Here is a 26371-nt window from a genome sequence, read left to right on the forward strand (position 1 = left end):
GCTCCCGCTCAGGGAGAGGTGATCAAAGAGCCAGCCACTGAGTTCATGTCAGAGACAATCTCTGTTTCCATTAGTAGGGAACCCATTTGTATACTGAGCTGCCATGGGCTACATCTGTGCAGGGGTCCTAGGTTATCTCCATGCATGGTCCTTGGTTGGAGTATCAATCTCAGAAAAGACCCCTGGGCCCAGATTTTTTGTTCTGTTGCTCTCTTTGTGGAGTTCCTGTCCCCTCAAGGTCTTTTTATCTCCCCCTTCTTTGGTAAGATTGCCTGCACTCTGCCCAAAGTTTATGAGTCTCAGCATCTGCTTTGATACATTGCTGGGTAGTCTTTCAGAGGCCCTCTGTGGCAGGCTCCTGTCCTGTTTCTTTTTTTCTCCCTCTTCCGATTTCTGTCCTGTTTGCCTTTCTGAGTGAGGATTGATCAGGGTCCTCCTTCTTACTCAGCTTCCTTAGGTGTACAGATTTCAATATGTTTATCCTATATTAAATGTCTAATATCCACTTATAAGTGAGTATATACCATGTGTGTCTTTCTGCTTCTGAGATACCTCACTGAGGATGATCTTTTCTAGATCCCACCATTTGCCTGTAAATTTCATGATTTCTTGGGGTTTTTTTAATTAAATTTTTATTTATTTTTTATTAATTGCAGTTTATTTACTTTGTATCCCAGCTGTAGCCCCCTCTCTCATTCCCTCTCAATTCTTCCCTCCCTCATCTCCTCCCTGCCCCTCTCTAAGTCCACTGATAGGGGAGGTCCTCCTCCCCTTCCATCTGACCCTAGCTTATCAAATCTCACCAAGACAAGCTGCAATGTCCTCCTCTGGCCTAGCTAGGCTGCTCCTTCCATGGGGGGGGGGGGGGGGGGCGCAAAGAGCTAGCCTCGGAGTTCATGCCAGAGACAGTCCCCGTTCCCCTTATTTTAGGGTACCCACTTGAATACTGAGCTGCCATGGGCTACGTCCAAGCAGGGGTTCTAGGTTATATCCATGCATGGTCCCTGGTTGGAGAATCAGTCCCAGACAAGCCCCTGCCCAGATATATTTAGTCTTTGTGAAGCTCCTCCAGGTCTTACTAACTCTCCCTTCTTTTCATATGATTCCCCACACTCTACCCAAAGTTTGGTTATGAGTCTCAGTATCTGCTTTGTTACACTGCTATCCCTCTATGGTAGGCTTCTATCCTGCTTCTTGTTTGCTTCTACTTCCAATGTCCATCCCATTTGTCTTTCTAAGTGAGGATTGATCATTCTACCCTTGTTTAGCTTCTTTAGGTGTACAGATTTTAGTACATTTATCCTATCTTATAGGTCTAGTATCCACTTAATAAGTGAGTATATACTGTGTGTGCCTTTCTGCTTCTGGGATACCTCACTGAGGATGATCTTTTCTAGGTCCCACCATTTGCTTGCAAATTTCATGATTTTGTTGTTTTTAATTGCTGAGTAGTTTTCTATTGTGTAAATGTACCACAGTTTCTGTATCCATTCTTCCATTGAGGGACATCTGGGTTGTTTCCAGATTCTGGCTATTACAAATAAAGTTGCTACAAACGTGGTTGAACAAATGTCCTTGTTGTGTACTTGAACATATTTTAGGTATGTGCCTAGGAGTGGGATAGCTGGATCTTGAGGAAGTGCTATTCTTAATTGTCTGAGAAAGCACCAGATTGATTTCCAAAGTGGTTGTACAAGTTTACATTCCCACCAGGAGTAGAGGAGGGTTCTTCCCCTTTCTCCACATACTCTCCAGCATGTGTTGTCACTTGAGTTTTTACTCATTGGCACAGGAGACAACTTCCTGAACAGAATACCAGTAGCACAGGCACTAAGGTCAACAATCAATAAATGGGACCTCATGAAACTGAAAAGCTTCTGTAAAGCAAAGGACACTGTCATCAGAACAAAATGACAGCCTACAGACTGGGAAAGGATCTTCACCAACCCTATATCTGACAGAGGGCTAATATCCAGAATATATAAAGAACTCAGGGAAGTTAAAAAGCAACAAATCAACTAAAAAATGGTTACAGAACTAAACAGAGAATTCTCTGTAGAGGAATATCGAACGGCAGAGAAACATTTAAAGAAATGCTCAAAAGTCCTTAGTCATCAGGGAAATGCAAATCAAAACGACCCTGAGATTTCACCTTACACCCACCAGAATGACTAAGATTAAAGATTTCTAACTTTTAAGGTACCCTTGTAGTGCACTGTAAAGGCTTTGTAACACTATGAAAACGCATTTTTAAATTTTTCCTTGTCTTATAACCACAAACAATGTTTATAGAAAAAAGAAGTCCTGCTTAGAAAAAAAAAATATTTTGAAAGGACCGAAACTTTTAATCCTCCTGTTATTTATAATTTTAGTTATGTTTTTCATGTCATCAATAATTTCTTTTAAATGAACTACTTTATGTAAGTGCATTGTGCAGCCTAGGAATCTAAAGCAGGGAACCTCACTGAGTGCCAGCCATCTCTGTAATGCCTGGATCTTGTTGACAGTGTTACCAAAGATATCCTGGCACTAGTTAATCTCTTCTTTTCTTTGCTTCCCTTCATTTAAAAAGCACATGCTGGGATTTGGAGTTTTAACAGGAGTTCATTCATTGCCATTCTCATGAGCTTCTCTGGAGTTGGACAAAGATACAGAATTGAGTAGCTGAAAGTATGTAAAGCCTTGTTCAGGGCTCTCAAATGCAGTTTTAAAAAAGATTTTAAAAAAATATTTAATATCTTCTTTCTTGTGAACAGATTAAAGACCAAATTTCCATGTACTGATCATTGCACAAATCCAGGCTATTTTTTAAGTCCAGTCACAGTGCAAAGAAGCATGTGTGGAGAAAATGCCAGTGTGAAGGTCTCCATTGAAATTCAAGGGTTTCAACTACCAGTTACTTTTACATGTGATGGTAAGTTTTGCATTGACTAGGAATAAAATGTTTCAAATGTCAATATATCCTTTCTTTTCATAAACTAATTTTTTCACTAGGTATATTTTTAAAATAAATTGGCATTCATTTGGGAAGTTTTCTGGTTAAGTGAACCAGGTCACTATAAGATTGTTTCTCTGAACATAATAAAATTGGTTCTTAGCTAAGACCCAAAGCACTAGCTGTCATAACTAATTTTAATACTTTCCTGGCAAGAAAGGTGCTTTTTTACAGAGAACTGTCAGTGACATGAACCTTAACATCACTTCCTAATCTCCTGCAGGGAAGGTGTTAATTTTCCTTTCCAAGTGTGGGTAAATACCCTTTCTAGAGCTGTGTCCTGGATGTCTGTAGCAAGTTTTTGTTACTGGGTTGTTGATTTTTGTTGTTGGCTTTGTTTTGTTTTAAGTACATTGGTTTTCTTTTAGTTTGTTTATAGTGTGCGTTATTTAAGTGAAATTTGAATGTTGCAGTAAGGTTTCTATTCCTAAAAGACTGAAGCCTTTTTTTTCCCTCTTCATTAATGGTTGTAACTAGCAATGTGTCCAATATTTGAATATCTTCTGGTTTTGCACTTTTGGAAAGCCCTTTGAAAAAATGTGAATCTGATATAGAAAATGTTATCTATCTACAACAATCATTCTTTAATTTCTAAAGGAAGACTTACTCCTTTTAAGTCATTTGAAATAAAGCACGAGTAAAAATTGATAGCAAATGTTGATTTCTATCAAGTCTTAACTTACATCAAAGTCTGACTTACTGCAAAATGTATTGTTAATGTCTATTGGTTAGTCAGAAATGCATATTTATAATGTATTTATCTTATGCGTAACTGGGCTGAGGATATAGGTCAGTGTTGCCGTTGTGGTCTAGTATGAATAAGGAAGGCCCTGTGCTTAATAGTTATAACTGGAAAATTTGTAAGCAGTTTATGATAGAAGTGTAGACTGTGTGATCAGATTCTATGTTTTTGTTTGTTTTGAGTCTATTAAAAAATAAAGCTGTTTAATAAGGTATTTTAGTACATAGCTTTTGATGCCAAGTCTCCAGTTTATCTTTTAAAAGTTGGACAGGCAGCCCAGCTGGTTTTCATGCCTATAATCCTAACATTTATAGACTAAGGCAGGATCGCGATGATTTCTAGACCAGCCTGGGTTACAGTGTCATATTGATAGCTAGCTGGTGGCGACAGCACACACACAACACACAGAAAAAAGAAGGAAAGAAAAGAAAGAAGAAAGGAGTTGAACAGAAAGGGTTTTTGTTGTTGTTATTGTTTTGTTTTGTTGGTTTTGTTTTTGTTTTTTGAGACAGGGTTTCTCAGAATAGCCCTAGCTGTCCTGGAACGCTCTCTCTGTAGACCAGACTGGTCTCAAACTCACAGAGATCCACCTGTCTCTCTATCCTGAGTTCTGGGATTAAAGGCATGTGCCACCACTGCCCAGCCCAAACATAGAAGTTTTAAATATAAAAATAACTTTAATTTTGGGTTGCAGAGTTAGCTCAGCGGTTAAGAGCACTTGTTGCTTTTCCGGAGGATCTAAGTTCAATTCCCAGCACCCAAGTGGCCACTCATTGTCTAAAAGAGTGAATAGAGACTGTAGAGCCCTTGAAGTATGTCTCAACTCCAGCTCAGGTAATCTGAGTAGGCATAATGGTACACACCTGTAATCCAAGCACTTGGGATTTGGAAACAGAAGAATAAAAAGTTCAAGATCATCTGCTTTATAGTGAGTTCTGGGTCAGCCTGGGCTCCATCAAAACCTGTTACACACACACACACACACACACACACACCCCTTTGAGCTCACTTCCAAAATTAACTTTTTTCTCTGCTTTCAGTGTGGCTGCTAGAAAACTTTAAATGGATGAATGCAGTGGGCCAAGAGGCAGAGGCAGATGGATCTCTATATCTGTTGTTACTGTTATCATTATTTAAATGTGTATGAGTATTTTTCCTGTGTGTCTGTGCACCATTTGCATGCCTAGTGCCCTTGGAGGCCAGAGGAAGGAATTGGATCTCCTAGAACTAGAGTTACAGAGGATTGTGAATTGTCATATGGTACTGGGAATTGAACCTGGGTTCTTTGGAAGAGCAGCCAGTGCTCTTAACTGCTGCTCTGGCTCTTCTGTGAGTTTGAGGCCACTGTGGTCTACATAGTAACTTCCAGGCCTCTAGGGCTGGCTTCATAGTGAGACCCTGTTTCAAAGAAAGGAGGGAGAGAGGGGGAGCGAGAAAATTTAAAATGATATATGTGACCCTTCAGTTGGATTTGCATTGTATTTTGTTGTACAGTCTTCTCCTAGATTATAATTAATACTTAGAGGTAAGCGAGCAAAATGAAAGTGATAACTAACTCTTTTTCAGTGAGTTCTACTGTAGAAATAATTATAATGCAAGCCCTTTGCTGGGTCCATGACGACTTGAATCAAGTGGATGTTGGCAGCTACGTTCTGAAAGTTTGTGGTCAAGAGGAGGTTCTGCAGAAGTAAGTTTTTAAACCAGTGAGTGGTATCTTTTGAAACTTTATTTCTTATGCCTTAAAGTTTTTTAGATTTGTAATTTAAAAATATATTTGGATGTTAGGCATGATGTCGCATATTTTTAATCAGCACTTGTGAAGCAGAAGCAGGTGGATCTCTGTGAGCTTGAGGCCAGTCTTGTCTACATATCAAGTTCCAGGCCAGACAGAGCTATATTGTGAGACCCTGTTCCCTAGTTAATTAATATTTTTATGTTTTATATATTTATAAAAAATTAGGGATATATTTTGTTCTGTTGTTGAAAACATGTTGAGATATGTTATATCCAAAATAGTGTTAGGATTTCGGATAAGAAAGGCATAATATTCTCTAAGTTTAATATCCTTATAGTGAAAAATTGTGGTCAGAATAAAATGCCTTCTAGAAGGTCAGTAATCACATCATTTATAGATCCATTCTCCTTCAGTGTGCAGTTACTTTACAGGAGTCAGTTGTTACTACCATTTATTTGCCTGAAATAATCATTACTTGAACTTTAGTAATTAGGTATAGCTTACAGTTGAATGATTTTAAAGATCTTGGCTTTATACTCTTATTTGCATCTCTATCTCCTTTAATCTTCACTGACTTACACAGAAAAACTCCTGTTTAAATGTTTACAGTTTGTTTTAAAACAATGTGTTTCACCATTTTCTTCGATTTCTGATACAGGTCCAATTGTATTTTTCTTTTATGTCTGCAACTTGTGGTTTGAATAGAATAATACTAGTTAATTAATGTATTTTAACAGTAATCATTGCCTTGGAAGTCACGAACATATTCAAAATTGTCGAAAATGGGACACAGAGATTAAATTACAGCTCTTGACCTTCGGTGCAATGTGCCAGAATCTGGCTCGAACAGTAAGTGTGTATGAATTGCATTTAGTGAATTCTAATAATTCTGATAGTTGACAGATTTTTCAGTCTGTATGTTTTTCCTTTTTTTCCTGCACCATGCTAGTATGATAGAAGACTCTAGCAGAAGTCTTCTTAGGTCTTTAGTCATGGAAATTTAAGTAGCATATTCCTCAGATCTTAGAAGTATAAATTTGAAAAGCAAAATGAAGAGTTTGCTTTTTTTTTTTTTTTTTTTTTTTTTTTTTTTTTTTTTTTTTTTTTTTTAATGGGAAGGATATAAAGTTTCCTGTATTTCAGACTGGCTTTGAACTCACTAGGAATCACCTTGTGTTACCCATGACCAGTTTTATGCAGTGCTGGAGACAGAACTGAGGACTTTGGCAGTTATTCTACTAACTTTGCTACATCCTTAGCCCTTGATTTTTTTCATTTAGTTTTTAAAGAAATGATGTTTACCTAGCTCATTGTAAGATAGTACAGCAGCCGATGGCAGTAACAAAAGAACTGCCTGTCCAAGTCTCATATTTAATAGTCTTACAAGAGTGAAATTTTCAGGGTTAATTAAGAGGAAACAAAAGAAGAAGAGATTTGAATACTAAATAAGGGTTTTCAGTTTCTCTTGAATATGTTTGCATAATGTGGAATGGTAAGAGAGACTAGTACTTTTCTCATTGGTGATGAGCAGATAATGGGACAAAACTTACTGAGAAAAAAAGGGGTAGAAATTCAAATGATATTGTCCCCATCTAGTCCCACCCTAGTTTTTGCCCACCCTCTTTATTCGTTGATTATTTGAGACAGGATCTTTCTGCATAGCTCTGGCTGGCCTGGAATTTCTTATATAGACCATACTGACCTCAAAGTTACTTGCCGTGCCTGGATTATAGGTGTGCACCGTTTGGCCCAGCTTAGTTTTCACTTTATTTTTTCATCATTAACTAGATTTAGGAACATTTATCTTTTCTTTTTTTGATTTTTTTGAGATGGTTTCTCTGTGTAGCCTTGCCTGTCCTAGACGTACGTTGTAGACCAGGTTGGCCTCAAATGCACAGCTCTCCATCTGCCACTGCCTCCCTGAGTGCTGGGATTATAGGCGTGTGTCACTGTACCCTGCTCCTTTTCCATTTTTAAGTAATGTATTGTATTGTATTACATGTAATACATGTAATACAATACAAAATGTAATGTATTACATTTATATATTTTGTGTGTGTGTGTGTGTGTGCTCAAGTATGCCACAGTATGTGTATGTTTTAGGTCAGAAGACAACTTGTGAGAGTTGTCTCTTTCTTTATACTGTGTTAGTCCCAAGGATGGAACTCAGGTCATCAGGCTTGGGGACAAATGCCTTTACCCTCTGAGCCATATTGCTGGATCTGTAAAATAAAAGTTTATGGCTGCATAGAGGGCTCCAGGGTTAAGAGCCCACTGACTGTTCTACAAGAGGACCTAGATTTGATTGTCTGTACCCACATCATAGCCCACAAGTACCTATAACTTCAGTTCTAAGGGATCTGACACCCTCTTCTGGCCTCTGAGGGCACTGGGCACACATATGATATACAAGTAGATACATATAGGTGCAGGCAAAATACCCATACACATAAAACAAAAAGAGGAATTTTGTTCAGATATGGTTGTTTGCTTCTGTAATCCCAGCAAAAAGACAGAAGAGTGACAAGTTCAAAGCCAGTCTGAGTTACATGAGGCCCTTTTTTAAAACTAAAAGGGGCACACTAGGCGCTGTGGTGCATGCCAGTAATCCCAGCACTTTGGGAAGAGGCAGGTGGATCTCTGAGTTTGAGACTAGCCTGATCTACAAAGCAAGTCCAGGACACCCAAGGCTACACAGAAAAACCTTGTCTTGAAAAACAAAACAAACAACAACATAGCTAAAAAGGGCATGTGGGGCCAGTAACTAAATAGATAAAGTGCTTGAGTTTGGAGCCGCAGTACCTGTTTAAAAAAAAAAAAAAACTGGGGTATGACAGAGTATTCCCATAATACCAACACTAGGGAGAAAAAGACCGACAGATCTTCCAGGCTGGCTGACCAGCCAATATAGTCAATGAATTAGCTCCAAGTTCAGTGAGGGAGTGTCCTCAATGAACTTATGTCTTAGAGCATAAGCTAGAGAGTAATAGAGGAAGACTTATGCCATTGACTTCTGGCCTCTACACATGCACGAACGTTACATACATATATACATGCATACATACATACATACATACAAACCAACAAAAGGAAATAATGAAACATTTAAAGATTTATTTATTTTTGTTTTATGTACTTGAGTGTTTACCTGCATGTATGTTTTTCTTATGCAAGCCTGGTGTCCATGGAAGCCAAAATTGGGCATCTTTCTGTTAGAACTAGAATTACAGATGATTGTGAGCCACCATGTGGGTGCTAAGAATCAAATCCAGGTCCTCCGCAAGAATAGCAAGTGGTCTTAATCTCTGAGCCATCTCTGCATCCCCAAATAATGAAACATTTAAAGCAATTAAGAAAATGAGTTTTGCTGGGCAACGGTGGCATATGCAGAGGCAGGGGGATCTCTAAGTGTGAGACCAGCCTGGTCTACAGAGTGACTTCCAGGACAGCCAGGACTACACAGAGAGACCCTGTTTCAGAAAAAGAAAGGAGGGAAGGAAAGAAAAGGAAAAAAAAGGAAAGAAAATTTTCTTAATCTTGACTTTTTGGTTTTTTTCAAGAAAGAGTTTCTCTGTGTAGCCTTGGCTGTCCTGGACTCACTTTGTAGACCAGGCTGTCCTCGAACTCAGAGATCCACCTGCCTCTGTCTCTCAAATGCTGGGATTAAAGGAATATGCCACCACTACCTGGCTTGACTAACTTTTTGAGACAATTATAAATGATAGTTTTGATAGCATTTTTCTCCATTTCTGAAAAATTAGTCTAGTTTTAAGATTTCATGTATTTAACTATACTTAACTTGATAGAATGAACAAAGAACTATATTTGATTCTTCTTAAACGTGTGTATGTATTTATTTAGGTAGAAGATGATGAAGCACCTGTGGATTTAAACAAATACTTACATCAAATAGAAAAACCTTATAAAGAAGTCATGACAAGGTATAGCATCTAAAGCACTTATTGCGGTTTTCCAACTTTGTTTTGGATGTGAATATATTTGTATTCTGTGATCAAAACAACTACTTTGTTTGAGATGGTCTTAAGCCATGATACTTTTGTTTCATTTCAGACATCCTGTGGAAGAACTCTTAGATTCCTATCACAACCAAGTGGAACTGGCTCTTCAAAGTGAAGTGAGTTTTGTTGTAAGAGTTTAAAGATTGTTTATTTTTCTCTGAAGTACTAGTTTAGAAGTTAGATGTTTTAAAACTATATTCTTGGTGTTAGCTAGCCACACGTCAGTGAGCGACAGGTAGGGAGGGTCGTTAGAAAAGGTAAGGAAGCCCAAACCATCAGTTTAAAAGCATAGTTAGGTTCTAGTGAGCATATAAAACAAAAAAGTCAGAAGAAAAAACGGAGCAGTAGTTAACACCCTCTCAAGTCCTGACTCAGAAAATCAGCCAGACCCAGAGGAACCTTATTGGTGGCTCATAGGAACTGTCTGGCTAATTCTTAAACAGTTTAAATTAGGCAGAAAAAAGTTGAAAGAGGCCTGTAAGCAGAAATGTACATACATGGTACATGGAAGTAAGCAGTTCTATAATAGTATGTAAGTATGAAATGAGTTTGCGGGGAGCACTGGAGAGAGGGCTCATTGGTTAAGAGCACTGGCCAGTTTTCTGTGGAACTTGGATTTCATTCCCAGCACTCACATAGTGGCCCACAACTGTCTGTAACTCCAGTCTCAAGATACTGCACACTCTTTTCTGGCCTTCTTGGATATCAGGCATGCAAATAATCCACAGACATACATGTAGACAAAATACCCACACACATAAAATAAAATTTGAAAAAAAAAGTGAGGATATTAGCATTATATATGGCTAGACATAAGTTACCACCTTACAGTTCAGAAATGAAAATCTTTAGTGCATCAGACCTATTTGCTTATATTGCTTGATGTCATTTCCATTTTATATTCTATTATAGTTGAGTATATAGACTTTATTTTCTACAAAGCCAAAATCATTTTAATTTTTTTAGATTATTTTATTTATCTATTTATTTTAGATTTATTTATTTATGCCTACATGTATGTGTTCCAGGTGCGTGCCTGGTGGCTTTCAAAGTCAAAAGAGGACATCAGGTCTCTTGGAACTGGAGTTATACGGTTGTGAGCCACCATGGGGGCTGGGAATCATGCCCAGGTACTCTACAAGAGCCACAAGTGGTCTTAGCCACAGAGCCATCTCTCCAACCTCCTATTTGATCCTTTATAGAAAAAGTTGGCTGATTTTTTACATGATAGTTGTCTCTAGCCACTTAAGTTGTTTTCAGCCAGCACAGGCTGGAAAAGCCCTATCTTCTGAAGTTAGATTGACAGTAATGTAGAGGTTAGGCTTAACAGTGGCAGAATCGGTTTCAGAGGGAAGGATTTTTGTAATAATTCAGGGAAAAGATAAGCATTGTGAGTGTTACAAAGAGAACTGATTAAAAACACTTGGGGACAAAATTGATAAGAGCAGGTCATGAGAGAAAGAAATGTACAATAAACAGATGTTAGTATATTGTGTACGTGTGTCTGTGTTTGGGTATACACATGTCACAGCACAGTAGGAGACAATTTACAGGGGTTGCGTCTCTTCTTCCACCATGTAGATTCCTGAGATTGAACTAAAGTCATCTGTCAGAATTAGCTTTGAGTTCCTTTATCTACTGAGCCATCTTGCGAGCCCTACTACTAGTACATTCTTATGAGCATATAAAAATACTGAGTATCACATCCTGAGACAGTGTTGGTACACTGAATCTTCTGAAACAGTGAGCCCAAATAATTTCTTCCCTTAAGCTGTTTCTGTCAGGTATTTAGTCACAGTGACAGGGAAAATAACTAGTTTGGGTCTCTGAGATGGCATTAACTAATCCAAAAGAGACACTGAGTGAATAGTTGATATGAACCCGGAATTTAGTATAAGAGGTCCAAGTGGAGATAATACACTTGGGGATTGTCAAAGTATAAATGGTGTCTTTCAGCTATAAGACTAGTTGAGTTACTAAGAAAAATTATTTCAGGAGAGGGAGAAGAATTAACTCAGCCATTAAGACAATGGCTGCTCTTCCAGAGGACCTGGATTCTATTCCCACCACCCACATCCTTCTGTAATAACTTCAGTTTTAAGGGATCTGATGGCCTCTTCTAGCATTCTTGAGTACCAGGCATACATGTAGTGCCATATATATACATAGATCATACATACATACATATATACACATGCACACCAGCAATGCCACATACATGCATAAATATTTACACACATACATACACACCAGACACACATGTGGTGCCACATACATACATACATACATACATACATACATACATACATATATACACGTAGTGCCACATATATACATGCATAACAAAATGTCGAGAACCCATGTAATCCTGTGTCAGCCATATCACTTCTCTATATCTCTTTGCAGCAAAACTGAAAGTACATGGTTTTGCTGCTTCTCTACTTTTCCTGTTCTTTTAGGGACCCACTCTAACTATGCATTCGTTGCTAGCACTCCTTTTAAAATATGTATTTTTTATTTGTTGTGTCTATATATGGACATGGAATTGTCTGTAAGCATCCATGTGGAAATCAGAATGCAACTTGAAGGAGTCACGTTCCCACTATTATGTGGGTCCTGGAGAATCAAACTCAGCTTACCAGGCTTGGTGGCAAGCACCTTTGTCTGCTAAGCCAACCTAGCTGGCCCGTTTAACACTTACATGAAACTGTACTTCAGGTAATCAGGCATGCACACAATCTCTATCTGGTAGTAGTTATTTTCTCCATCTTTCTATCGAATTTTTTTTACACTTTTTTTAATAAATAAATAAATATTTATTTATTTATTTTGGTGGGTTTTGTTTTGAGTATATAGTATATAGCTTTGGCAGACTGGAACTTACTGTATGGACTAGATTAACCTCAAACGCATAAAAGGTCTACATACTTCTGCCTCTCATGTGCTGGGATTAAAGTAAGCTCCACCATGCCTAGCAAAAAATATATATATTTTTTTATTTTATATGTGTGGGTGTTTTGTCTGTATGTATGTATGCCTTTGCACTTGCATGCCTGATGCCAAAGGAGGCCAGAAAAGGGCACCAGATATCCTGGAACTGAAGTTACTGACTATTGTGAGCTACCATGTTGGTGCTGGGGGTCCTCTACAAAAGCAGCGAACACTCTTACTGTTTGATCGTCTCTGTAGCCCCTTAATTAATATTTACGCACACGCATTTATATACACACACAGAAATTGGAAGGGGCTGTGTGGATTTGCCTGTTTAGAGGTCAGAAGACAACTTGAGGGAGTTAGTTCTCTTCTTCCACCACATGGCCATATTGATCCTGGGGGTTGAACTCAGATTATGACGTTTGGCAGCAAGTCCTTTTACTGCTGAGCCATCTCTGGGATATGAGGTACAAATGTGTGTGTTCATGTGCGTACAGTACACAAGAGGAAGTCAGAGGTCAAACTCCAGAAGTTGGTTCTTTCCTTCCACCATGTGAATTCAAGGCATTGTGCTTTAGCCAGGAGGCTTGACTTTATACACCTGTACCCCTAGGCTATCTCAGTGGCCCAAGACTATACTTGAAGAGAAGTTTTGAAAAGATGCAGAGATATCCCATGATGTAGCCTCCCACTTTAAAAATTACTGTTATTATTTTGCCTTAATAAAATAGCAACTCTGTTCTCCCATTTAATCATACTGAAATCTTGGTGTTATCCTTGACCTTTCAAGAAAAAGATCTTTCATCTCCCATATTAAGCTTAATTCTTACTATTTCTTCCATGAATGCACGTGGAAAATGTGATCATTCCTAAGTCAATTGCATTGTTTTTTTTACTAGTCTTCCAAATTCTTTGCTCCTTCTGCTACAACTCTTTCTCCTACTCCCCAAAAGCCAACTAAAATGATACTTTAAAAATAATTCACTACACTTGAGGAAGCAGAGGCAGGCGATTGCTGTGAGTTCGAGGCCAGCCTGGTCTACAAAGCAAGTCCAGGACAGCCAAGGGTACACAGAGAAACCCTGTCTCGAAAAAGCAATAAATAACAATAAAAATGAAAGAATTCACTAAATGTAGTGTCCTGAATGATACCCTGAAACAGAGCAGGAAAAGGTTTTAGTGGAAACACTGGTCCAGCTGAGCAGGTGTAGAGTTTACTTGATGGTGTGCCACTGCTCCAGTCTTCATTTTTTCAAGTGTATCATGATTATGCAAGGTGCTGAACTTGTTTATATGGGAACTCTATACTATTTTTGTAACTTCTATAATTCTAAAATTATTCCAAATGAAAGTTTACTTTAAAAGTGAAAATAGGAACAGAAAGCAGATGTCAAATAAGGGAAAAAAAAAAAAGCAGGCCAAAAACGAACCAGCTGTAGTGGCACACATCCTTAATCCTAGCACTTAGGAGGCAGAGGTAGGTGGAGGCCACCAGCCGGTCTATATAGTGAGTTTTAGGGCTACATAATAAAGAGATATTGTCTCAGAAAAAGAACTTTTAGAAAAGATAGTTAAATATTTTAAACTATAAAGCAAAGTGAGCTCTTAAGCCAGTTTGAATATACTGTTTAGCCTGGGCTGGTCTTGAACTTGTGAACCCCTTCCTCAGCTTCCTATATTTTATAACTGTATCCTGAGACCGAGCTCTTTGGTTTATAATCTGCCAAGTGTGTTCTTCCCTCCGGTATTTGCTTGGCTTTCCATTCCTTAAGGTAAATACGTAAATGTTATCAGAATGCTCTGCACTGACCACTTTGTCTCAAATATCAACTCTGTCATTTATTCCCCCTTTTAAAATTAGATTGAAGTGTTATTTGTTTGTTTTAAGACAATGTCTTGCTATTTAGCCCAGACTGGCCTCAAACTATGTTTAGGCTGGAGAATCCTAAATTTTCAGCCTTTCCAAGTGCTAGGATTATAGGTATATACCCATAATACATCATGCCCACCTTAAGTATAATTCATTTTCTTTTTCTGTATCTACCTTTTTCCTGTTTTAGTTTATTGAGATGGGGCCTCATTCATCTCAAGCTGACCTTGAACTTGCCATGTTGTCAAGGCTAGCCTTGAGTTCTTGATTTTCCTGCCCATAGTTCCTTAGTGCAGGCATTATAGGTGCTTTACCACCATTCAAATTCATAGATACCAAATTCATAGAGTTCTAACAGCACCACCCTTGTCCTGTTTTAGAGCATTTTCACATAATAATGATTTACAGTTGATCCTCCTCCCCTCTCTAGCTTCATAATTGCTGAGTTAGTTCCTGTCTCTATCATGATTTCCTCTTTTGCACATTCTTATAAATGGGATATAGTGATTTTTTTTTTATATGCTTGTTTGGCTTTTTCAAATACGAGCCCTTTTATCTGTTGTAGTATGTATTTGTAGTTTGTACCGAAACAGCAACAACAAATTTTGTTGTTGTTGCGTTGTGTGGTGTGTGGTATAGTGTAAATACTTAGTGTGGGTGGATCTCCTGGAGCTAAAGTCACAGGTGGTTGGGAGCTACCTCACATGAGTGCTGTGAACCAAACTCAGGTTCTTAACCCTGAGCCATCTCTACAGCCCTATATCCAACTCTTCACATGGGTGCTAAAGGCCCAAACTCAGGTCCTCATGCTTAACAGGCTTTTCCAACTGAGCCACCTCCCTAGTCCCCACTGATAGTTCCTTTTTATTAAATACTATTCCATTGTACCTTTTGTTTGTCCATACATCCAGTGATTTACATTTGGATATAAGGTAATAGCTTTTGGCTATCATGAGTAATGTTGGCATAAAGATTCATATACAGTTTTTGTATGTATTAATGATTTGCTTTCTCAGTAGGGCATGGTGGGCACACTTTTAATTGCCAGCACTCGGGAGGCAGAGGCAGGCAGATTGCTGAGAGTTTGAGGCCAGCCTGGTCTACAAAAGCAAGTCCAGGACAGCCAAGGCTAAACAAAGAAACCCTATCTTGAAAAGCAAAAAAATTATTTTTTTAAATATATTTACTTTCTCTAAAAAGCTAGAATTGAATCTCACCAGAGGATAACTGTTTTTTTAATTAAATTTTTATTTTTTATATTAATTACAGTTTATTCACTTTGTAGCCCAGCTGTAGCCTCTCCCCTCCCAATCCTACCCTCTCTCTTTCTCTTCCTCATCTACTCCTATGCCCCTCTCCAAGTCCACAGATAGAACCTCCCCTTCCATCTGACAAAAGAAGACAATGTAGCCAGTTCAGAGGATAACTCTTAAAACATAAAATATTTACTTTTAATATTTATTGTTTGTTTGTTTTGTATTTGGTCTGGATTTGAGACAATGTTGCTATTGCCATCTCAGACTTTCAAGTCACTGTAATTATAGCTATATATCACCATACCTGACAATTAGTCTCTTTTTGGGTGGTCATGATAGGGGGCAGGGTTTTCCTATTCTTGCTGTATAGTCCTGAATGGTGTGGAACTTACTGTTTAGACCAGGCTGATGTTAGACTTTTTACTTTACTTCCCACGAGCTGATATTAGAGATATGTGCCACCACACGTGGATACTTAATGATTTTTTTAAAGAAAATTTGCTAGTATTTATTTAAGGAAGGTCCAGAATTTACAGTTATAAAAAGTAACTGCCATATCTAGGCTGTAGAGAAATGGACAACTTAAGACATATGAGGGCTCCTGATAAAGCCGCTCTCCAGACTGAAATTTAGCTTCTTGAAGAGCATACATATGGCTTCCACAAGAAGATGGAGGCTGCCCATGGAGAAGAAACTTTCCAAAGAACTTTAGCCAGAAATGCCAGATTGGAAGAACATGATCTGAGGGTACATGTATGGCTGGTCCTTGAGAACCGCTGAACCTCCATGGTGAATTAAAATGAAATTAATAAATGCATATAGGACTTGGAACCCAGCTGGGAAGTGTCTCCCTATTGCTTTTGTGTTAAAGTGTCCTTCTAATGCCCTCTAGTGGAAAAAAAAAAATGTTAGTGTGACTTTAGTTCTGGCTCTACAAAGCAAAGCAAAAGAAGGATAGGCTTAGAACTTTAAAATATACACTGGTCCATGACATGTTAAGAGTAATGGTGCAAGGCAATGTCATGAACCTTCAGATTAGAAAGGTTTTTACATGAAGGTGAAGTTATAAGCAGAAATATAAATCAGACAACTAAAAAGGGAGAACTAGAATGTCGATCTTCAATTCAGGCCCTAAGATCTGCATGGCAATTGGGTGTTTATAAAAATGAGATGATTTCACTTATCCTTGAAGGTAAAAGGGGCATTTGCCTTATGATAGCCATGCTTCAAGAATACAAGATGCAGTGCTGAGTTGCAGCCTTTAATAGTACTTGGCATAAAAGTGTAGCATGAATGTTTTATTAATCTAAGCTGTAGGTAGTACACAGTCATAGTTACTGGGAGAGAGAGAAGGATCCCTTGAGCTTATGAATTTGAAACCAGCCTAGGCAATATATCGAGTCCCTATCTAAGATGGAAGAGGAATATATGAATGCTTCTGTTCTTTAAGGTTTTAAAACTACATTTTTGTGGCTGTGTATCTGTATATACATGTGCATGTGTATGTATATGCCAAAGGATAATAGCAGGTATCATCCCTCAAGCATGCCATCCACATTTCCCTTGAGCCATGCCTGCAGCTCACCAAGTATGGCTGTCTTAGTTACTGTTGTATTGCTGTGAAGAAACACCTTGACCAAGGCAACTTACAAAGAAAGATACTTAATTGAGGGCTTGCTTACAGTTTCCAAGGTCATCATGGTGGAGAGCATGGCAGCAGGCAGTGCTGGAGCACAGGCTGAGAGCTCACGTTATCTGCAAGTTGCTGACAGACAGAGAATGAGAGACTGGGCCTGACCCCACCCCCGCCCCCAGTGACACACCTCCCCCAATAAAGCCAAACCTCTTAATCCAGTAGTCCACCAATCAGGCAACATATAGTATTAATATAAATATATTAATCTTTGGGGACTATAAACATATAAACCACCACAATGGTTAATCGGGTAGATTCACCTGTCTCCTCATTACTAAGATTACAGTCATACACTACTATGTCCAGTTTTTTTTTATGTGGGTTCTAGGGGTTGAATGAAGAGACTCATGATTGAAAGGCCAGTGTGTACTGTACTGACTGAGCTATTTCTGTAACCCTAAAATTATTTATTTAATTATCGAGACAGGATTTCTCTGTGTAGCCTTGGCTGTCCTGGACTGGCTTTGTAGACCAGGCTGGCCTCAAACTCAAAAGAGATCTCTCTGCCTGCTTCGTCCTCTGTCTCCCTAAGTGCTGGGATTACAGGCGTGCACCGCCACACCTAACTATTTATTTGTTTGTTTGTTTTTTCCCCCTTTTGGTGGGGGAGGGGTTGAGACAGTTTCTATGTGTAGCATTGGCTGCCTGGAGTCACTTTGTAGACCAGGCTGGCCTTGAACTCACAGAGATCCACCTGCCTCTGCCTCTCTGAGTGCTGGGATTACAGGTGTGTGACACCACACCTGATTTGTAGCCCTAAAATTTAAAGGTAGCTGACACATAGTAATTATGCATAGTATACGTAATTATACAATGTGATATTTCCATGTATGTATAAACTAAGTAATGATCTATGCAAGGCAGCATAGTACACTCCTGTGATTCTAGCACTGCACAGGCTAGATAATTTATATCTTTGAGGTCAGCCAGGGTTAAATAGGAAGTTTCAGAGCATTCTAAGCCATTTCTTTAAAACAAAACAAAAACAATTACTTAAGTAATGAAAAAAATCAAAGCCCACTCCTCATCCTTCTACTCCTTTAAACAGTTCCACTCTCTGTTGACTGATCATTGAAATACATGAGCCTTGGGGGACCATTCTTAGTCATATCACCACAAGTGTCCCGTACCCACACTAAGGAGCTCACAACCACCTGCCAGCTCCAAGAGATCCAACACTCTCTACGTACATGTGGCATTCACATATATGGACACACAGCACACATACCCAAAACTAAATATAAAAATAAATAAAACTTTAAGTGGAGAAGCAACTCTGTATCTTTGGGTAAATGATCTTTTGGTGCATTTGTGTGCACACATTCAAATAGGCATGTGCATATGAGCTTAGGTATGGCGTGCACTGGCCTGTGCACAGGTGGGTTTCGTCAGGGCCAATTAGAGGCCTTTGTGGGGTACTCGCTTGTGTGAGTGATGGGGTCCAAACTCAGGTGGTCTTGATTGAGTGCAATGGCTATTTTTGGTTAGTTGGTTAATTTGTATTGGTTTGTTAGGCAGGGTCTTGGTATGCAGCCGTGACTACCCTGGAATTCGTTACCTAGAGCAGGCTAGTCTTGAGCCCATAGAGATCATCTGCTGCAGCAAGGGCTCTTAACCACTGAGCACCATCTCTTAAGCCCCTCAAGGATTCTCTGTTTGGTTTGGTTTGTTAGAATTTGGTTTTTAATACCAGTTTTTTGTTGTTGTTTGCTGAAGAGAGGCTTATTTTCAACATGGAAATTAATTTCCAAGTGAGAACTTAAATGATAAATTTAGTTTTGCTTACTTTTTAGATTTATTTTATTTTACATGTTAGAGTGTTTTGCCTAGATGTATATATGTACACAACATGTGTATACCAAATCTAGTTTTAAAAAATTATTTTATAATCTGTTCCTAATTTGTTATCTTTTCTTTTGATTCCAATGTGAAATTAATAGCATTTACATAGAATAATATGACAAACTGAGCACTAACCATGTCTTGCTTTATACATTTCACAGTATACCATATAATTCAGAAAGCATCTTATTTCTTTTTATTTTCAATCAGGAATTTTCTAATCTTAGAATTGTCTAAAATATCTAGCTTCTGACTTCATCTTTGACATGGGTCCTATATTATGCCTATTTATTTTTATTTTACTTTTCATTTTTAAGAACCAGCACCGAGCTGTTGATCAAGTAATTAAAGCTGTAAGAAAAATCTGTAGTGCTTTAGATGGGGTGGAGACCCCTGCTGTTACAGAAGCAGTGAAGAAGCTAAAGCGAGCAGTTAACCTGCCAAGGAACAAAAGTGCTGATGTGAGTATTTGTATGGACTTAATGACTGCCTGTCACCCTGTCACTTACATGGGATGTTCACCTCTTGGTAGAAAAGATGTTGTCATTTTAACTTTGGCTTTTACTTTCGAGTTTGTTGAATTGCTTCTTTAGAGCTTTGTGAACATTGACATCACATAGCGGATTCAAATCATCTTCCCTCTAAAAATGAGATCCCTGACAATTTAGGAAGCCTAGAGAATAGGAGCTGCCAGTCCTGTCTTGATGGAAATGTCAATGTTCATTTTACTTGAATCATACCCCTGCCCTATTGAAGTGGCATTGCCTTAGAAGTAGCCATATGTTGAGTCTTCTATATGCTGTATGTCAGCTTTTAATAAAACCATGTCCCATGATACTTTCTTCCGTGGGGCCTTAAGAAATTCAGCTCTAAAGTATAACTAATAAAAGTTAAAAAAATAAATTCAGCTCATAGAAATGTTTATATCTTTTATTTGGAGGAATAAAGAAAAAGTGCATCTCACAAGCTACTATATATTTAAAGGAGAAGCTATGTCATTGGTCTGCTCCTCTCTATTTACACGTCTACTTATTTCCATAGAAATTCTACCTTCATGACACTTAGAGATTTGGGTTTCCTCTTTGGTTTGGTTTGGTTGGTTGGATTTTTTGGTTGGGTGTGTGGGTGTGGGTGTGGGTGTGGGTGTGTGTGTCAGTCCTCAATTGGAAATTCAATCACCATAGACCCTGAAGTGGCTGTTCTTTTTACTCCTTTATTGGATGAAGGAGCAGTAAAGTATAGTTGAGACAGGAGTTTACCTTAAATAATTATATATAAGAATTTCCTTCAATCACTAATTGGTAATAGAGTTTAGATTTCTTTAGTAATGTTACTTTCATGCTAGTGGAAAATACTGTACTGTGTTATAAAATAAGTTAATTCATTTAAAATGAAAGGACTGATTTTGTTTTTTGCTATAGGAAATTTTAGGTGCTCTGATTTGACTCCTTGAGACAGAGTCTCATTTTCCAAGCCGATTTCCATCTTACCATAATTTTGCTAAGGAAATTTTGGCAGTCCTGTCCTCCTCTTACTTGGCCTGGGACTATGGCCATAGTATTACCATGCCTGGCTTTTTTGTTTGGTTCAGAATCACACTCTGGCCCAGGCAGGCCTTGTACTTGCTGTGTTCCTTCTTCCTCAGCTTCCAAAAGGTGCTGTAATTACAGGCATAAAGTTCCACTCCAGTTTGCTTTAATTTTCTTATTAAAAATCATTTTTTGTCAGGCATAGTGGCACACATCTTTAATCCCAGCTCTTGAGAGACAAAGGCGAGCAAATCACTTGAGTTCAAGGCTAAACAGGGTTACACAATAGTGAGACCCTGTCTCAAAAAAAAAAAAATTACATGTTTCCTTAGATTGTGTTTTCGCTTTTTGTTTGGTATTCTGCATTTGTGTGTGTTTATATGGGTGCAGATATTCGGGTGGGTATATGGATATGTGTTGGGGATGGGCAGGTGTCCAGGTGGGAGCTGGAGATCTACATCAGATGTTAGCTGCTCTCCACAGGGTCTCTTGTAGAACTTACTGATCATCAAATTAGATAGATTAACTGGCCAAGGAGCTCCAGCGTCCATCATGATCGACACTCTACCTCATACCCTCTCCGTCCCCTGTACTGACTCTGTCCTTACCTGGGTGCAGTGAATTCTACCTCATGGCAGTTATTTTACTGATGGGGCATTTCATAACTCTTCATTTCTTTGCTTACCATTTTATTAAATTCTTTGGCATGTTTGGAAGATTTCTTCTGAGAAGGGTTTCTTTGACATTTAAAGTAATGTATCAAAAGCAAGTTATTTAAAACAAAAGCAAAGGCCCATCATGGTGATACACTCCTGTTATCCCATTATTTTGGGTGTGGATCAGGAATTTAGCAAATTTGAGACCAGCCTGAGCTACACAAGACCCTGTCTCAAGAAAGGAAGAAAAAGTAAACATTTTATATTAAATTATGGTCAACTTCTGACTAATTGATATATATTTACACAGGTGACTTCATTATCTGGAGGAGATACTAGCAAGGACTCAACTAGGGGTATGTCTTTAGAGTCTTTACATTTTGGCAATGATTTTTGCTTTTTCAGAGAATTAAGACTTTGTTTCAATGTAGGCTCACTGAATCCTGAAAATCCTGTTCAAGTAAGCATGGAGCACTTAACGGCAGCAGTTTATGATCTTCTCAGGCTCCATGCAAATTCTAGTAAGAGTTCTACAGAATGTCCCCAAAGTAGCAGAAACATCAAGGAAGCATGGACTGCAGCAGAACAGCTCCAGTTTACTGTCTATGCTGCACATGGAATTTCCAGTAACTGGGTATCAAAGTAAGTAGCTGCACAAAGGACATGCACAGCTGCTCCCAGAAGCTGCACTAACCTTAGTATTAGAAACTAATTTTATACTTTTTGTTTAAATGAATGCTACAAAGATCTCTGGGTGCCCTTGTACCTTTGTGGTTTTAATAAAATTACAGAGATGTCTGAAGTTATTGTAGTGAAAAACATAATTCCTATGACATGAAAAAAGAGCAAAAGAGCCAGGTGTGATAGCTTACAGCAGAAGTGGGTGGCTCCCTGAGGTCAAAGCTAGCCTGGTCTACAGAGCTAGTTTGAGGGCTGCCAGGACTACACAGGGAAATCCTCGGGGGGGAAAAAAAAACAAAAAAACAAAAACTGGGAAAGTATGTAATGAAACTCACAAGCAAAAATGTTATTTAAAGGATGAATCAACCTAAATTTGGTGGGCTTTTCTGCCTTTCCTTCAGAATCAAGGTACTTTGAAACAATGTAATGGGACTAGAATTCAGGCCCTACCTCTCTTTAATAGCTCATAGTGTACTAATTGCTGATATGTGAATTCTACAAGAGAATTCTTTTCTACTGAAGTTTTGATAACAGTTTTTCTTTTTTATTTATTTTTCTTTTGTTAAAATCTTTAAAGCATAGCATTTTGGGGCTAATTTTAATTTATTTTGAAATTACTATTATAAACTGAAAAATATGAAATGAATATTTGTATTGAAATAGGTTTATAATGCCTTGGTGCTATAAAGTAAATTCTAGTAAAGAGTTAACATACAAAAAATTCCACCTGAGTTGAACTTCAGATTAAAATGATGGAGTGACTTGAAAGTGATGTTTGTTTGTTTGTTTGTTTGTTTTCAAACAGGGTCTCTCTATGTAGTCTTAGCAGTTTTGGTATTTGCTATGTAGACCAGGCTGGCCTTGAGCTAACAGAGGTCTACCTGCCTCTACTTCCCAAGTGCTGAATTAAAGGTCTGTACCACCTTTCCAGGCTGAAAGGTGTTTTGTTTTTAAGTCATGGAATAAGTGTTTACTGAGCCCCATCTATAAGCAGAGTTTTTAATATTGGAAATCTGGTAACAAATAAGAGAATAGTGCCTTTCTGGAACTTTCATTTAAATGGGTGGCTACTGCCTACTTCTTTTTATGTCTCTTGTTATTGAGATGATTTTCACTGTTGCTCTGGCTGGTCTCATCTTCAGAGATGAGTGATCCTTTCACTGCAGCCTCTTAAGTACTAGGGTTACAGGTATGTGCCAAAATACCCACCTAAAAACATGGCAAACAAATTGTGTAGAAGTTTTGACCCTGTGTTTCTTTCATTCCTGAGAGTCCTATATAAAGGGACCCACATAGAAGGAGAGAACCAACTCTCACAAGTTGTCCTTTGACCTGCATACACACATTTACAGGTTCAAACACACTCTAAATAAATGTAATGAAAAAGTTTTTGTTTGTTTGTTTGACACAGTGTTTCTCTGTGTAGCCCTGGCTATCCATGAACTCGATCTTAGACCAGGCTACCTGCAAATTTACAGACTTCCTCTTGCCTCTTGCCTCCAGCGTGCTGGGATTGAAGGTATGCACTACCACTGCCCAGCTGAAAAAAAAAGCTTTAAGTTATAGATATGCCTGGGCATGACATACATAGGTCCTAGTAAGAGGTGGAGACAGAAGAATGAGAAGTATCAAAGAAAACACCACCCTAACTACTCACACCCAGAAGCTGTGGATATGAATAGGATGATTAGCACATAAACCTAGAAGTAAGTTAGAATATAAACAGAATACAATTTTATTGAGTCCAAGGCTCTTAGAAGATGTCTTATTGTATCTGTATGTGCAACAATTTGGAACTGAGTCATTGCTGTCTAGTGAAAGAATAACAAGAGTACCTGTGAATTGGCTGAATTGATGTTAATATGCTTAGCTGAGTATTTTCAGTGATGTAGCAAAGGAAAGTAACATCTCCACCACTGCCAAGAAAGAAAGCAAAGGAGACTAAAGAAACCAGTCTCAACAAAAAGCAGCGATGTCCGTCTTCTTTGCCTTTATGGATAGGGATTGAACATTTTGGCAAGAGTCCTCCCTCTTGATTAGTTTCTTTAGGTGTACAGAATTTAATAGGTTTACCCTATATTATATGTTCATATGAGTGAGTATATACCGTGTGTGTCTTTCTGCTTCTGGGATAGTTCTCTCAGGATGATCTTTTCCAGATCCCACCATTTACCTGCAAATTTCATGATTTCCTTGTTTTCTGTTGCTGAGTAATATTCCATTGTGTAGATGTACCACAATTTCTGTATCCATTCCTCAGCTGAGGGGCATCTGGCTGTTTCCAGCTTCTGGCTATTACAAATAAGACTGCTACAAACATGGTTGAGCAAATGTCCTTGTTGTGTACTTGAGCCTCTTTTGGGTATATGCCTAGGAGTGATATAGCTGGATCTTGAGGAAGTACTATTCAGAAGAAGGAGAAAAGAGGGAACAAGTCAGAAGCCTGCCACAGAGGACCTCTGAAAGGCTCTGCCCTGCAGACTATCAGTGCAGATGCTGAGACTTAAGGGCAACCTTTGGGCAGAGTGCAGGGAATCTTATGAAAGAAGTGGGAAACAGTAAGATCTAGAGAGGACAGGAACTCCACAAGGAGAGCAACAGAACCAAAAAATCTGAGCATAGGGGTCTTTCCTGAGACTGATACTCCAATCAAGGACCATGCATGGAGATAACCTAAGACCCCTGCACAGATGTAGCCCAGGGCAGTTCAGTATAGAAGTGGGTTCCATTGTAATAGGAACAGAGACTGTCTCTGCCATGAACTGATTGGCCTGCTCTTTAATTACCTCCCCCTGAGGGGGAAGCAGCATTACCGGGACACAGAAGAAAACAATGCAGCCACTCCTGATGAGACCTAATTGACTAGGATCAGAAGGAAGGAAAAGAAGACCTCCCCTATCAGTGGACTTGGAGAGGGGCATGCATGCAGAGGGTGGTGGAAGGCAGGGATTGGGACAGGAAGAGGGAGGGAACCACAGGGGGGATAAAAGTGAACAAAGTATAATTAATAAAGAATTTTTTTTAAAAAAGCAGCAATGTAATAGAAGTAGCACCGAGGGAAGATAATGTTGGTACTACCTTCCTGGGTTTTACCTAGAAATGGATAAACACATGGTCTGTTGTCATTTACCTGTGTTCTGAAGCTAGTAACTAATTGAGCACAATACCTGAAATAGCTTATATTCCATGGGCATCATTACAGCCTGCCTGAGACTGACACTTGAGGCAAATGCTCCCTCACTACCAATTTTGTTACACTGTCTCTGTTTTTTTGTAGAATTTGCAAAGGTTAAATTTCAGTTGGAGTTCAAAAATAAAACAAATGGTTATCATTTTACCACATGGGGAAAACAGCTAATGTATTTGTTAGATAATTATTACTAACCTAGAAGTCAAATTAAGCTTTCTTTTCTCAGTTTTGAAAAGTACTACTTGATATGTTCCCTGTCTCACAATGGAAAGGATCTTTTTAAACCTATTCAATCAAAGAAGGTTGGCACATACAAGAATTTCTTCTATCTTATTAAATGGGATGAACTGTAAGTGGAGTTGTTTGCTTTTATAATTATTTCACTGTACCCTGTTCTTTAATTTTTCCAATGTATACGTTATTTTATCATCTTTATTGAAATTTAGTAAATACTTGCTAATCTTGATATTTTCTACACAGTTCTATAAAGCAAACTGAAATTAGCATTAAAGTTTCTTTAAACAGCTATGTTTTAAAATTGCAATATGTAGTGTTAATTCTTCATAGACTTTGTCATGTTAAAGGTAGAAATTTACACAGAACTCTAGAAATGGCGTTTTATAAACTGCTTGCTTAACTGTTTATTATATAACACTATACAAGACTCCACCTCTTAGGCGGGCGTGGTGGTACACACCTGTAATTCCAGCACTCAGGGAGGCAGAGGCAGATGGATCTCTGTGAGTTCGAGGCAGCCTGGTCTACAAAGTGAGTCCAGGACATCCAAAGCTACACAGAGAAACTCTGTCTTGGAAAAGGAAAAAAAAAATTTTAAGTCCAGCTCTTGATTAATAGAGCTAAATCTTATAATAAGCTAAATCTTAACTCTTTCTACATAATAATGTTCTGTAATGTTAATATTTAATAGTTTTTTGAAACTAAGAATGCATCATTATTTAGATAAATAACTAATTACAGAACTAAGGTCTAATTTTATTTTTGCCTAATTGTCAAGCTGCATGTCTTTCGGTACTTAGACATTTTTACAAAAAGAAATGTTACATTTTTGAAATTTTATATTGATAATGAAATTAAAGACTTAACAGTATAAGTTAGCCATACTTGCTGCGTAGCTAAAAGTTACTCAAAACTAAAGATTGTTTTATAATTGAAATAAAACACCTGAAATTATCAGTCTTCATTACATGATTTCTAAGCCTTGCTTT

At 38.3% G+C, this 26371-nt stretch overlaps 1 protein-coding gene across 2 annotated transcripts in view; it reads left to right on the plus strand.

Moving 5' to 3' along the window:
- Pik3c2a (phosphatidylinositol-4-phosphate 3-kinase catalytic subunit type 2 alpha) overlaps positions 1–26371 on the plus strand; it is a 100436-nt gene that overhangs the window by 40500 nt on the left and 33565 nt on the right. For both annotated transcript variants that reach the window (XM_055627438.1, XM_055627439.1), the window contains exons 4-12: positions 2757–2914; positions 5304–5424; positions 6210–6321; positions 9334–9413; positions 9544–9607; positions 19407–19550; positions 21585–21630; positions 21706–21916; positions 25372–25494. In XM_055627438.1, coding sequence (XP_055483413.1) covers positions 2757–2914; positions 5304–5424; positions 6210–6321; positions 9334–9413; positions 9544–9607; positions 19407–19550; positions 21585–21630; positions 21706–21916; positions 25372–25494 — 1059 coding nt within the window. The remainder of the gene's footprint in view (positions 1–2756; positions 2915–5303; positions 5425–6209; positions 6322–9333; positions 9414–9543; positions 9608–19406; positions 19551–21584; positions 21631–21705; positions 21917–25371; positions 25495–26371) is intronic.

The sequence above is a fragment of the Psammomys obesus genome, unplaced genomic scaffold (genome assembly GCF_907164565.1).
Source record: "Psammomys obesus unplaced genomic scaffold, mPsaObe1.curated_primary_1811, whole genome shotgun sequence".
NCBI lineage: Eukaryota > Metazoa > Chordata > Mammalia > Rodentia > Muridae > Psammomys > Psammomys obesus.